The 13,440-nt window shown below is 33.9% G+C and overlaps 1 protein-coding gene across 11 annotated transcripts in view; it reads left to right on the forward strand.

Moving 5' to 3' along the window:
* FAM184A (family with sequence similarity 184 member A) overlaps positions 1-13,440 on the forward strand; it is a 111,332-nt gene that overhangs the window by 80,512 nt on the left and 17,380 nt on the right. For all 11 annotated transcript variants that reach the window (XR_012489221.1, XM_074309990.1, XM_074309997.1 and 8 more), the window contains 3 exons: positions 4,142-4,354; positions 6,331-6,484; positions 11,777-11,904. Coding sequence is in view for 10 of the 11 variants with exons in the window: in XM_074309990.1 (XP_074166091.1) it covers positions 4,142-4,354; positions 6,331-6,484; positions 11,777-11,904 (495 nt within the window). In the remaining variant the exon portion in view is untranslated. The remainder of the gene's footprint in view (positions 1-4,141; positions 4,355-6,330; positions 6,485-11,776; positions 11,905-13,440) is intronic.

The raw sequence follows: 13,440 nt of genomic DNA on the forward strand, positions 1-13,440 counted from the left end.
TAGGAGACTAAGTTAATATATCTTACCGTAGAGATAATTAAGAATCTATTTATTCTCTCCCTCTTAGCTAACAAAATAGACTGAGTACACTTTGCAGTATCTTTGAGACTCATAATTTATCAATATTCATGCTCCCTCTAGATCACAAGACTTCTTTAGGTTAGTAACTGGTCTATGAGAGTTGCTACAGCTGAAAAATTTATCACCTTGCCCAGTTGATAATGAATCTCTCTGAAGTGAGGCTCTACTACACACATGCAGTTCATCACAGCTCATAGTTGAGATGTACCTGTTTAATAGAATCTCCCAGGTCTGAAACTGCTAGTTCAGGAGAGTATCCAGTTCAAATCTCATCTCTGGTGCTTCTTGAATGACCTTAGGCAAGTCACTTAACTGCCATTGAGCCTCTGTTTAAAATGAAGTGGATTAAATAGTCTCCGAGGTTTTTTTCCAGATATAGATCTATAAACCTATAATCTGTGTGATTACTCTTTTTGTCAACAATGTATCATAATGTCATGAATTCAAGGAAGTTAGAGTTTGTGGACCAAGGTTTTAGGTATTGTACATAATATTATATAATCTGTTTTAAAGTCCCATCATGTCAAACTCTTCACATTAACAACTTTCTCATTTGATTCTATAAAGCTCGTAGATCCATCATAAAACTCTTAAGAAAACTTGTTGGTGGTGATTAAGTAAAGATTTTCTTTAAATAATCTAACTTCAGTTTTTAATTTCAAAACTACATGAAAATTTTACCAAAAAACAATTTTATAAAGAGGAAAAGCAATAAAGTTAATCAGACCATATAATTCTATTTGACATAGTCCTGAAACTTGTAATTTGTATTAGTGCTGTTTGACACATGGAAAATTTTTAAGAAAAATGTGTGCAGGATAGTATGCCTATTTATCACATAATTTAAATAAATGAAATTGATATGAGAACTTAGGGGAAAGTGAAGCTCAAGTATTTAATGATAAAATTAACCAAATTAGAGATCATTGAGAACTAATAAAATAAGAACTCTCCAAATATTTAAAAATATTTAAAAATCATTGTCAGAGTATTTGAGAATTGTAATCAGTGTGGATGAAATTATAGCTTTATATACTGTATAACCTCATTTATTTCTATTAGCACACTTAAAATAGTGCATATTTTTTAAAATGCTATTTTCAATTAATTACATGCCATATTATTACATAACAAAAAGTTGTATCCAAACCTGTTTAATTTTAATTTTTTTTGTTGTCCTTTGTGTTTTTAATGAGGTTTTACTGTATTGTTTCCACAGCATATAACAAATTCAGTTGTTATTATAAAAATATCCATTCATTTTGCATTGCTTTTCTCATTTTTGGTTTTTAAATATCATATAATTTTCATGCTAAGTATGGCTTGACAGTTTTATGCCATTTGATTAATTCATTTATGGAAAGAGTAATAGTCAATAAATATGAATGCTGAATTGCATGACAAAGATTCTTTGAGTAGAGTTGTCTTTAAAATAAGTACAGAGCTTTATCCAGGTATCCAGAAAGATATTTGAAGTAAAATGTTATTATTTTGGAATGGTTTCAAAGTTTTAAAAGTTCTGTTATAAAATATGTACTGACTTGTTTTTATGCTGGCAGATTTATATGAGAATTGATATTATCTATCTTGAAAACATATTTCTAAAATTACTCTTCCCATTACAGGAAAGTTTGTTTAACATGACAAGTAGATATTTTAATATAAATGACATTTAGTTAACATGGTTGTTCATTTGTAATCAATCTAAATGTAATATTTCCTCAGAAATTTTCTTTTTTCTTTAAACACTAAAAATGTCAGTCATCATAAGTAATTCTGCAATATAAAAAAAAAAATTTTTTTTGGTTTGATTTGGGAGGGATGTTTTGGTGCTGTGAACTTTTAAGTTAATGCACAACGGCCCAGACACATTACATTTAATTGATTAAATAAGTACATACTCAGAGGACACTATCAAGTATTCTTTCCTGTTTAATGCTATCTTACAAGCTTAAAAATAAAAATATTGGTTTATAAGGTCTTTCATTTAGAAAATGTCAATTTCCTCTTCTTCCCAGAACCCTTCATACATGTTGTGACAAAGCTGTCACCAGAGCAATCCCTAGGATACAGTGAATCAGGGTGAGCGCCTGGGCCCCATGCTTTTCGGGGACCTATCCTGCTGCAGGAACCAGTGGGCTGGGCATTTGACTCATGAAGGCAGCCAGCTGGGGAGAAGGAGGTGACTCATACACATACACTCCTCAGCCCTTACATACACATACCCCTCAGGCTGCATGTTGTCCTTTACCCTCCATTTATAATTCTTTTAATGTACATTTCAGCCTGATTTCACCTGTAAAAGTGTTGTGGGTGGGGAGTGAGGGCCACAGGGTATTATTGGCCTCAAGTTTTGTATTCTCAGGAGATGGCACTGGTTGTTGCCTCTTTAACTTAGATTTGCAGTTGTTAATTTTTAGAAGGTTGATTACTATTTAAGAACTGCCCCTTAAGGCCACCTGAAGAGACATAGTTGCATATAGTCTGTGGGGCTGGTTCTTTTCTTTGGCCCATTTCACCTCAAGCTATAGAAATGTGTTTATAAATTTCAGTTTTACACAAAAATATAGTTTTAAAATAAATAGCACTTATATACCTTAAATAATTTTAAAATGGTACTACAAAAGAACAATTTATTAAAACAACATTGTCAATATTTTTATTCTTTTTGTCAGCTTATGAATATATATTTCATAACTGCTTTCATAACGGTGTACACTGACCGTTATAGATCCCTTTGAAGCTTAGCTTGAACTACAAAAATACAACCCAAGTGATTTGTCCCAAGTTCGTGGGCAAACTATTTTCTTGAGGAAGAGGGAGACCTTTCTTTAATTAAACCTTACTGGTTAATCTTCCACCCATATTTTTGCCTTTTTTTCTTATGCTACCCAAGTGATTCTCCAGCCTATCCCTTATTAAGTTTCTCATTTATCTTTCCTTCCTTCTATGAAACCCTATATTTATTTTCCATGAATTAGAAGGGATTTATTCACTCTAAAATCCTTTTTTCTTATTGGCAGGAAAATTTATTTAGCTTGATTTGCATGTAGCATTTTTAATTACCAATTTCACAGCCCCATATTATGTTATTTTTTTTACCACAATTAACAGATTTTTTTTTTGAAATTTGGTGAATATAAGTTTAAAGGGATAGTAGCCATTGGAACAGAAATTAAATAGAATATCAAAATTAATTAGTTTCATTATGTGTGATTAGAACACATCCAACACATATAGACATTTACATTTCATACTTAGAACAAAAGAAAATCATGTATGTCTGAACATAGCCAGCATTTTTAGGCATTTACCTTTCATAGTTAGAAGGAAAGAAAAATAATGATTTTATGTGTGTTAAAAGCTAACAAGTATAATACAAATTTATATTGGGAGTGATTTTTTTCTTTAAAAATATTTAGTAAATCGTTTTCTTAGGTTGAAAGAAAAGCACCTGATATTGGTATAGAGGTAAAGTAAAAAGAGAGTGAGAAGATTTTATAACTAGATGGATGGCCTAGGCACAACTTTTTAAAAATTAAGGTCCCTTATGATAACCATTTTAAATAAGAAAAAATAAGGATATTAGATAATGAAATTGCCAGTACCTCAGCTAACATATAGGAAGATTTAGATTTAAAAGAAAGCTTGCAAAGGCAAATTGATCTTTTGATATTGTCCTCTTGAGAAAGACATAAATATATTTGTATATAATTATAATACTACCTTATTTCATATAACACATTAGATTCTTTTGTTATAATTCAGAATATATGATTGTGTTTCTACCTATGGATTACATTATTGCCCCAGAAGTTATAAGAATATTATATACAGTAAATCTCAGTCCAGTTTCAAGGACAACTTGTAAAAAATAAAATGAAGAATTATTAAACACAAATATTACAGTGTCATCATATGGTAAAAATTTTACAGTAAAAATTTCCTAAGAAAGTTTTAATTAAAATTATTTATCATTGAAAGACTTTTCCCCTTAGAGTGATGGTTCATAAAATTTACCTTGTATTTAGACTCAATTGTCTACCCTTCTGTGGCATAGATTTCCTTGCTGAAACAGAATTTGGAGATGCAGCTTTCCCAGTCTCAGACTTCTTTGCAGCAACTTCAAGCCCAGTTTACACAAGAGCGCCAAAGGCTTACACAAGAGCTTGAAGAATTAGAAGAACAACACCAACAAAGACACAAATCCTTAAAAGAAGCACACGTCCTTGCATTTCAAAATATGGAAGAAACAAAAGAACAGGAGCAAAAGGTACACTTAGCATATTTAATGACAATTAAATGTGACAAAATAGCTTATTTTAAAAATCCCTCAATCTGATGTAATCATAATTAGCTTTTTTAATTTTCAGAGCTTATTTTGCAGACTTTCCCCCTAAAAAAGGCCAATGGCCAATGCACCCTATTTTACTTTATTCATATAGTTACAATATCTCTGTCTTTTTAGGATGTAAGATCCTGAACAGAAGAGTTCAAGTTTTTTGACCACTGTAGATCTGGTAGATGCTTGTAATAAATTAAACTTGAAATGGAAAAAAAAAGTATTTAAGCTTCCTAATTTAATTCCATGCTATCATTAGGAGTGACTGTTTCTAGTTTATATTATGTTGCTTTTTACATAGTGATAATGAATAAATCCAAGTAAACTAAGTGTACCATTCAGTCCATCTTGTCCATAATTGTGGACCCAGCCATAGGCCTTTAACAGTGTCATCCACTGATAATCTTTTATCATCTATGTGCTCTCATAGTGCAAAGTATATCCAAGCAAAATGTATTTGACTAGACTAACATTTGTTTTCCTCTTTTCTTTACTTATGCCACTCACAATGAAATGTAAATGAGAGGAATTTTGAAGGCAAAAATACTTTAACATTATATATTGCCTGTAATCAATCTTCAAAACATTCTTTAAGGTGTCCTAGAATGGTGCTGGGGCAGCTAAGTGGTGCAGTGGTACGGTGCTGGGCCTGGAGCCAAAAGACTGAATCCAATCCAGCCTCAAACATTTACTAGTTGTGTGATCCTGAGCAAGTCATCTAACCCTCGTCTGTAAAATGAGCTGGAGAAGGATATGGCCAACCACTCCAGTATCTTGCCAAGAAAACTTAAAAGGGCTTAAGAAGAGTCAGACATGCCTGGAAACAATTGGACAACAATAAATAAGGATGCCAAAAGCCTCCTGTGTTCTCCCCAGGCTAAGATTACTCTTAAGAGCATGTGAGTTCTTGGACTCCAGTGTTGACAAGTTAAGGAGGCTGTGTTCGTGTTGCCTAAATAGATTCATTTTGTGAGAACGAAAAGTCAGGCTTCAGAAAAGCATATACTCTGGAAATTTTAACTCACTATGACAGACTTGTAATTTATACATGACTGGTATTTAATTCAATTCAAATTGAACACAAAGTTATCATTCTCTATGAGTCATGTGTTAAATTCTGGAAATACAGAAGTAAAGAAAGATAACATCTGCCTCAGAATATGGCATATACATAAAATGAGTATTTAAAAAGTACAAGGCAAAGGGAAGTACCCGTGAAATAAAAAAATATTGACAGATGAACCTATTTCTCAATTAAGAGACCAGCTACCTGAACAATGGTGCCCCAGCTGATAGCATAAGAGATCAGAATAGAATAAGAAATACTTAAGAAGCTAGAAGGTGAAGATGGAGCACTGTTCCCTTAGGGGACCCTGCAGAACAAAACACCAGAATGTGGAACAAATGCAGAAGTGTACACATAAAGGGTGGTTTTGAGATAGAGGAGGGTAAAGACTAAAGGGACCTGAAATGTTCTTTGTAGGAGATAGATGATAAAGACCCTAAAGTGATTAGTGGAGCAAAAGAAAGAACAGACCCTTTAAATCTGCCTGGCTCTGTCAATAATATCAATTTAATATAGTTCATTTTTGTCTAGTAATATGTCATTTTATTAGTTTGCAAACAGAGTTCACATTTAGGGAACCCTCATTTTAAGTAGTGAAGAACTGAAAGTAATGTCCGAAAACTGATTCCTAGCACTTTGACTTCCTTTTTACTGCTAAACCCACTTGTCACCTTCCTCCCTACACCATTGAAATCACAGGTCTGTACCTGTAAAATAATAATAATAATAATATGGAGTTACTTTTGGTAATTCATTTGGGGTTTCCCCCCTCTCACTACTTATTTGTTTAATTCAAATGTAATAAAAGTTAATTATTTCTTTTTGTTTTTGTGTTTTTTAGGCACTTGAAAATGAGTTACAGCAGAAACATTCAGCTGAGCTTCAATTATTAAAAGATGCACATAGAATGTCCATGGAGGGTTTCAGGATAGAAATGGAACAGGAACTTCAAACGCTTAGATTTGAATTGGAAGATGAAGGGAAGGCTATGCTAGGTACTTTTTGATATAGTTTATAATTCTCTATACCAGCTAGATAGCACAGTGGATAGAATGCCAGTACGGAAGTCAAACCAGAGTTTATATTTAGCCTCAGATAGTAGCATTGTGACGCTGAACAAGTCACTCCACCTTGTTTGCCTTGTTTTCCTCATCTATAAAGAAACCTGGGGAAGGAAATGGCAAACCATTCTAGTGTCTTTGTCAAGAAAATCCCCATTGGGGTTGCAGAGTCAGACATGACTGAAGCCACTGAACAATAGCAACAAAAATAAATCTGTATATACCTGAATACTGTACTTCCATTTTAAAAGGTTTATATATACTAGAAATTAAAATTAATTTCAAGAAACTTCATCAGAAGAGTTATGCACATATAAGGTATATTTCATTTGAATACTCCCATACTTAGAGGTCATTACTAAGTGAAGATTTAAAAAAAGCAAAAGAGAGGAGAGTGCAAACTTTCCAGTAAGAAGAAATGTCCTGTGTTCCATGCTGCTTGCAGTAATATATCATGGAGCTTTACCAATTTGTCTCCATACCTGGACAGCAGATTGAGGTGGAGATTGGAAGTTAAGGAATCTTTCTCACCTTAACCCCATATAAAATTAAAAGCTTCCCTTTTTAGTTGCAGAATTAAAAAAAAAAAATTTAAGAAGTTAATGGGTATGAACACACAAGTAGAACTGCTTGATAAATTTGTATGTCTCACACAGTACTCTAAAGTTATAAGCTGACCAGAAATTTTTGATCTGTATTAGTGGAAGAAAGCTTCTTTTACTGGGAGTATTTTATAGCAATGAAATCACAAGTTTAGGTCCAAAAAAAGAGATAGGAAAGAAAGAAGCATGGTGATAGATAGGTAAAGAGCAGACCTTGGAATCAGAATGACCTGACTTAGGTTTAAGAATCCTGTGCAAGTTATTTATCCTCCCTGACAATTCTGTGACTATGAATTGACATCTACATTGTTATAAAGAATTTCATTTCAAAGAAAGCCCCTCTTCCAGTGAAATCACAGGTTTGTGTGACGGGAAATGTAATTTCTTGCTCAATTATCTAGTAAAGTCATCTTTGCAGTTTTCAGCATTTATTAATGAGGTGGCTGAAATCTAGTTTTGCCTTTACATTGTGACTTACATTTCTAGAGAATTTTGGCCACAAGATTTTAAAATCTGTCAGTTGAAAAGGAGGAAAGTTATTTTGAGCCTTTTAAAGAACTAGATAATTATTAGTTACTTAAAAGTTTTCTAGAATACTGTGATTACTCTATCTCCCATTGTCTTCTGTTTAGAATCCTCTTTCCTTGCTTCATGCCCAACCTTCTGACATTTTTAAAAATTAATCTACTGTTAATGCTAGATACATGTTGTTTCTGTACAGAATGAGATAAGGCAGAAGCATTTTGAGTATTGTGGAATACAAAAGGAAAAGTCGTCAGGCAATGCTGCCAGTCTTTATAATGATTAAGAGATACTGGACAATTTCATTTTCCCTTTTCTATTAAAAGTCACTACTTGTCAAAATCAGGGCCAGATATAAAGGTGTAAAGTTCTGTTGTCTCCAGAGACTGCCAATCGCTCTCTGGGAGGAGATCTGCTGTCTCAACTCAATCTCTCGGCAGCCAACTCTGACCTAGAGTAGAGACTCCTCCCTCTCCAGAGTGCGCCCTCTTTTATCCTCCCAGAGAATGGGCGTGGAATAACGCAAGGGCTTGTGGGAAGATTACTTCTACCAATGAACTTGCTCCTTTTAAACATTAAGCTCCTCCCCAGAAGTTCAAAGGGGTAAAACTCCCTTTAAAGGCCGGAACTAGAGAATTGTTTAAGTACCGATTTAGCACTAAGTAAGAACCTAATATAATTACATAGATTACATAAACACATAGTAACATAGTAACAGAATACATGCTAGAAGTATGTAAATAACATGATCAAGGGCTGTCTCTTTTGCTGCTGGCACTGCAAAAGTTAATCCTGAAAAGGTATCTACTACCACGTGGATGAAAGACAAACAACCAAAAGATTTATAATGGGTCACATCCATTTGCCAGATTTCATTGGGTCTCAAACCACCAGGATTCTTCCCTGGAGGGAATGTAGGAGCATGGAAAGGAAGGCAAGCTGTACAGCTTTTTACTATGCTCCTAGCTTCCTCTCTTGTGATTCCAAATTGTAAACGTAAAGCTCGAGCAGCCTGATAATATTTAGAATGAGATTCTTGGGCTTCCTGAAATAAAGGAGTATTGGCTAACATAGTTAAAAGGCTATCTGCCTTTGAATTTCCATCAAAAATAGGACCTGGGAGTCCACTATGTGAGTGGACATGAAAGATATAAATCTTACCTGGATGCTTTCTCACTCGCTCTTGAAGTTCCTTAAAGAGCTGATAAATATTGGAGGCTACAAATTTTATTTGGGCTGTGGCAATTCTTTGTACCACACTTACTGAATAGGCCAAATCAGATATTATATTTATGTCTCCTGGGTAATAAGAGCTAGAATGATTGCATACAATTCATTCTGCTGAGTGGACTGAAAAGGAGTCCTGACTACTCTCTTTATAGTTAAATCATGAGAGTATACAGCACAAATATTTTCTTTGCATGCATCTGTAAAGATAGTTGGTCCTTTAAAAGGCACCTTAGAAACCTTTTCTTCAAAAATCCATCGCCAATTATGTAGTAGCCGGGTTATCTTTAATGGAGATCCATATGCAAAATTTGGAGCGGTGGCCAATAAAATTTGCCATTCTGGGATGGTCTCACAGCATACATTAATTTGTACGTTAGTATAGAATGTGTATATTTTTTCAGGACTTATCCCAGATAATTGTACTACTCTCTTAAGGGCCTTTAATAAAATCCTAACCACAAGAACTGGGTAAGGAGTAAGGCTTTGTTCTGGTTGTGCTGGGAGGTTCACCCACTCTATCACATTGTCTCCTTGATGAAGGACTGCTGTGGGTGCCTTGTGTGTAGCAAAAACTGATATTTCCAAGGGTTTTTGAGTGACTCTTTCAACCACATTGGATAAAGCCAGTTCAACTTCTCTCAAAGCCTCTTGAGCTTCTTTTGTAAGCTGGCGTGGTGAATTTAAAGCACTGTCTCCCCTTAAAATGTCATATAGAGGTTGCAGTTGATTGATAATTAAGCCTAACATTGGACACATCCATTGGATATCTCCTATTAATTTTTGGAAATCATTTAAGGTGTTCAACTTCTCTGTTCTTAAAGAAAGCTTTTGTACTGTGAGTGTCTTAGGATATACTTCATATCCTAAATATTGAAAAGAAGCATGTCTTTGAATTTTTTCTGTAGATATATGCAGTTTGTAGTACTTTAGTGTTTCCATGGTCTTTTGTAGACATGCTTCTAACATTTGTTCCTCAGGTGCACATCCCAAAATATCATCCATATAATGTAACAATATTACTTTTGGAAATGCTTTTCTTACTGGAGCAAGAGCAGCAGCAACATACATTTGACACATAGTAGGGCTGTTTTTCATTCCCTGTGGCAAAACTGTCCATTCATATCTTTTATAAGGCTCAGCCAAATTAACACTAGGCACTGAAAAAGCAAATCTTTTCATATCCTCCTTATCTAGAGGGATAGAATAGAAACAATCCTTAATGTCTATAACCCACAGAGGCCATTCTCTTGGCAACTGAGTACAGGATGGAAGTCCAGGCTGAAGAGTTCCCATAGTTTCCATCTGTTCATTTACTCTTCTTAGATCAGTTAACATCTTCCATTTCCCAGATTTCTTTTTCACTACAAATACTGGGGAATTCCAAGGACTTAGAGAAGGCCGCAAGTGTCCTTGGTCAAGTTGTTCATTCATTATGTCTAATAAGGCCTGAATTTTATCACTTCTTAAGGGCCACTGTTCTACCCACACTGGTGAATCAGTCTTCCACTGAATAGGAATCGGTGAAAGTGCAGGTAGGCCTTCAACAGCAGCCCTGCCTAAAAAGCCAAAGTGCTTATTTGTAATCCTATCTGCTGTAAAATGTCTCTTCCCCACAGATTGATGGGGATTTGTTCAACTATAAAAGGAGTAAAAACTCCTGTTTCACCTTCAGATATCCATCTCAAAGGCATAGCACTAACTTCTGCTGCTATTGATCCTCCTACCCCAGACATGTAGGTGTCTGCCTTAATCTTTGGCCAGTGACTGGTAATAACTGTACGATCTGCACCCGTGTCTACCAATCCTTCAAATGGTATTCCATTTATATAAATAGTAAGCATAGGTCGGTCAGCTGTCACAGCTGCTGTCCAATATATTCCTGGATTTTGTTCATTGGAGTCAGAATCTGGGCAACTATCACCAGGATGCTTATTAGGGGTACATAACAATAAGCCTGATACTACTACTTCTCCTGGTGGATAAATCACATGTTTTATACCTGTGTTAGTGACTGGGATATTAGCTACACATTCTCCAGTTTCCCACATTAGTGAATGGATGGACTGTAAGCACTCTCAGAAGGTGAAATGGTCAAGCCTACTGTGCCTGGAGGCAAAGGATCCATAGGCTAAACACTTGTTTGTTGAAGAAGAACCTAACATAAAGGGAGCATTAGTAGGATGGAAACATGGGTTTTACTTAATTTATGTGAGGATCAAATTTTAAAAAAAACCAAAGCAATCATTTTTAAAAGGATATACTTTGAGATCTTTAATTAGAAAAAATTATCAAGTTCTTTATTTTGTCATTTTTAAAGGTATAGCAACTGTAGGAGCTATTACACTAAGATGAAAGCTTTCTAAAATTGGGATGGGCTTCCTTATGAAATAACAAGCAGGCTTCAAAGGTTAAAGGTTCAAGCAGAAACTTAAATATATATCAGGAATAGAGGAACTTAGAAACAAACAAAAATTGTTTCATATTTTGACTTGTTTTCTTAAAGCTTAGCACATTGAGCACTTGAGAATGTTTGCTTATGGATTGATTATTTGGTTGAGATTCTTACATTGAGTGGGGTCTCTCTTAATATCCTATTAACCTAATGATAATGAAAGATAATAATTACATTTTACTCAATCATAATACCACTTCCACAGAAAAATTAAAATAGTCATAGAAAATCTTCCACCCAAATAGACTTGACATTTCTTAGTTATTGAAAATAGCATAATATAATTAAATATGCCCCAAAATAATTATATGTGCACATATAATTTGTAGCAGTTTCAGTTGAAGCCATATTCTCATTTTCTTTTACTAAAATATCAATGGTATTTTTGAAATAACTGATCCCCTTTTTCATGAAAACTAGCTTCCTTACGCTCAGAATTAAATCATCAACATGCAGCAGCAGTGGATTTGTTAAAGCATAATCACCAACAAGAACTGATAGCTGCTAAAATGGAACTGGAGAGGAGCTTAGAAATCGGCAGAAGACAGGTAAATAAGAATATTCTGCTACATGACAAACACATTCATAATTTTTAAAGACCATAATGTAAGTCAATATCTTAGTAGTTATTTTATTAATTTTATATGTTGAAGTTTTGTTTTAAAGAAATTTGACTTTTGCATATATGCTTTTGTCAAATGAAATACTATTTTATGCATTTTTAATTGAAATTTTTACTTGTGCACTGGTGAAATCTTGACATAAGACTTCCCATTTTGTTAGTTGCAAAATGAAGCTATAAGTTGTAATTTGTAATAAAATGGAATATACCATAAAAGAATCATAATCTCCACAAACTGAAAATTAATGAATTAAATGTTCTAAAAGCTTCACTACTTTGGTCTGCTTGCACTATTGTATTTTTATTTTCCTTTAAAGAATTTGGAGGATTAAGCTGTCTTGTTGGGGTTTTTAGGTATATTTTAGTATTATAATTATATTATAATTATATAATTATATATTATAATTATTTATTAATTGATGGGGAGTAAATATTTTATAATTTTAATCCTTTTATTGTGATAAGTCATAAAGTCTAGTTTCTTCATCATATCATTTATTCTAAGTTGCCCTTAGTTGGTGGAAGGAATATTCTCTCCAACTGGAATTGCACGATTCTAAAGCATATGATATTAAATATCCAAAGAATATAGGCATGCAGGTTAAGCCCTCTCTGAAAAAGAGAGGTAATAACTAGACAAAATAATGTATGTATAATTTGGTGGATCACAGGAACTAGATGGAAGAACAACACTGAAGGTTTCTTTTCCCTACCTCTAAACTCCTTTTTTTTTATTTTTATACCCACACACACATACACACACACACACACACACACACACACACACACACACACACACACACACACACACTTTTCAGACTAAGCAATTTAGATATACAAGAGGCACATTCCTAAAGCCTTTACAGGGCAAGGAACAAGGAGAGTTCCTTTGGTCATATGTCATACAAACCATTATTTCATCCTAGTCTCTTCATCTATGGAAGAGTAGATCCTAAACAGAAGCCCAGTATTAAAAATTCAACAAATATTTATTAAATGAGAATTTTATGTAAGGCACTGTACTGAGTGGCAGGAATGGTTACGTTGTGGATCTTTGATTTCTGTCCAACATCATAGCCTATCAAAGCTTCCTGATCCAGTGTGACTCTTGTCAGTTTCCTCCCACAAATCTTCATGATTTTTTCAGGATGTTGTCTTCTACTTTTTCTAGGAGTTGAACAGTCAAAGATAAAAAGGAAGAATTTTTTTTTTAGGCTATAGAAAAACCTGAATAAAGTTATAAGTAGTAGGAAAGTAGCCAATCCAATTATTTATTCAATCAGTATGTATATTGGGTTATTTACTATATGTGAGATATTGTGGAAGATACAAATAAGAGTAAGATATGCCTTTATAGACCTCATGATTGGGAGATTACAGAAACACAGATGTAACATGAAAAAAGTATGAAATTAATGAACACATTTGTGGAAACTGAAATAAGGGAGAGATTAGTTCCATC

Source organism: Sminthopsis crassicaudata, chromosome 4, assembly GCF_048593235.1.
Source record: "Sminthopsis crassicaudata isolate SCR6 chromosome 4, ASM4859323v1, whole genome shotgun sequence".
Taxonomy (NCBI): Eukaryota; Metazoa; Chordata; class Mammalia; order Dasyuromorphia; family Dasyuridae; genus Sminthopsis; species Sminthopsis crassicaudata.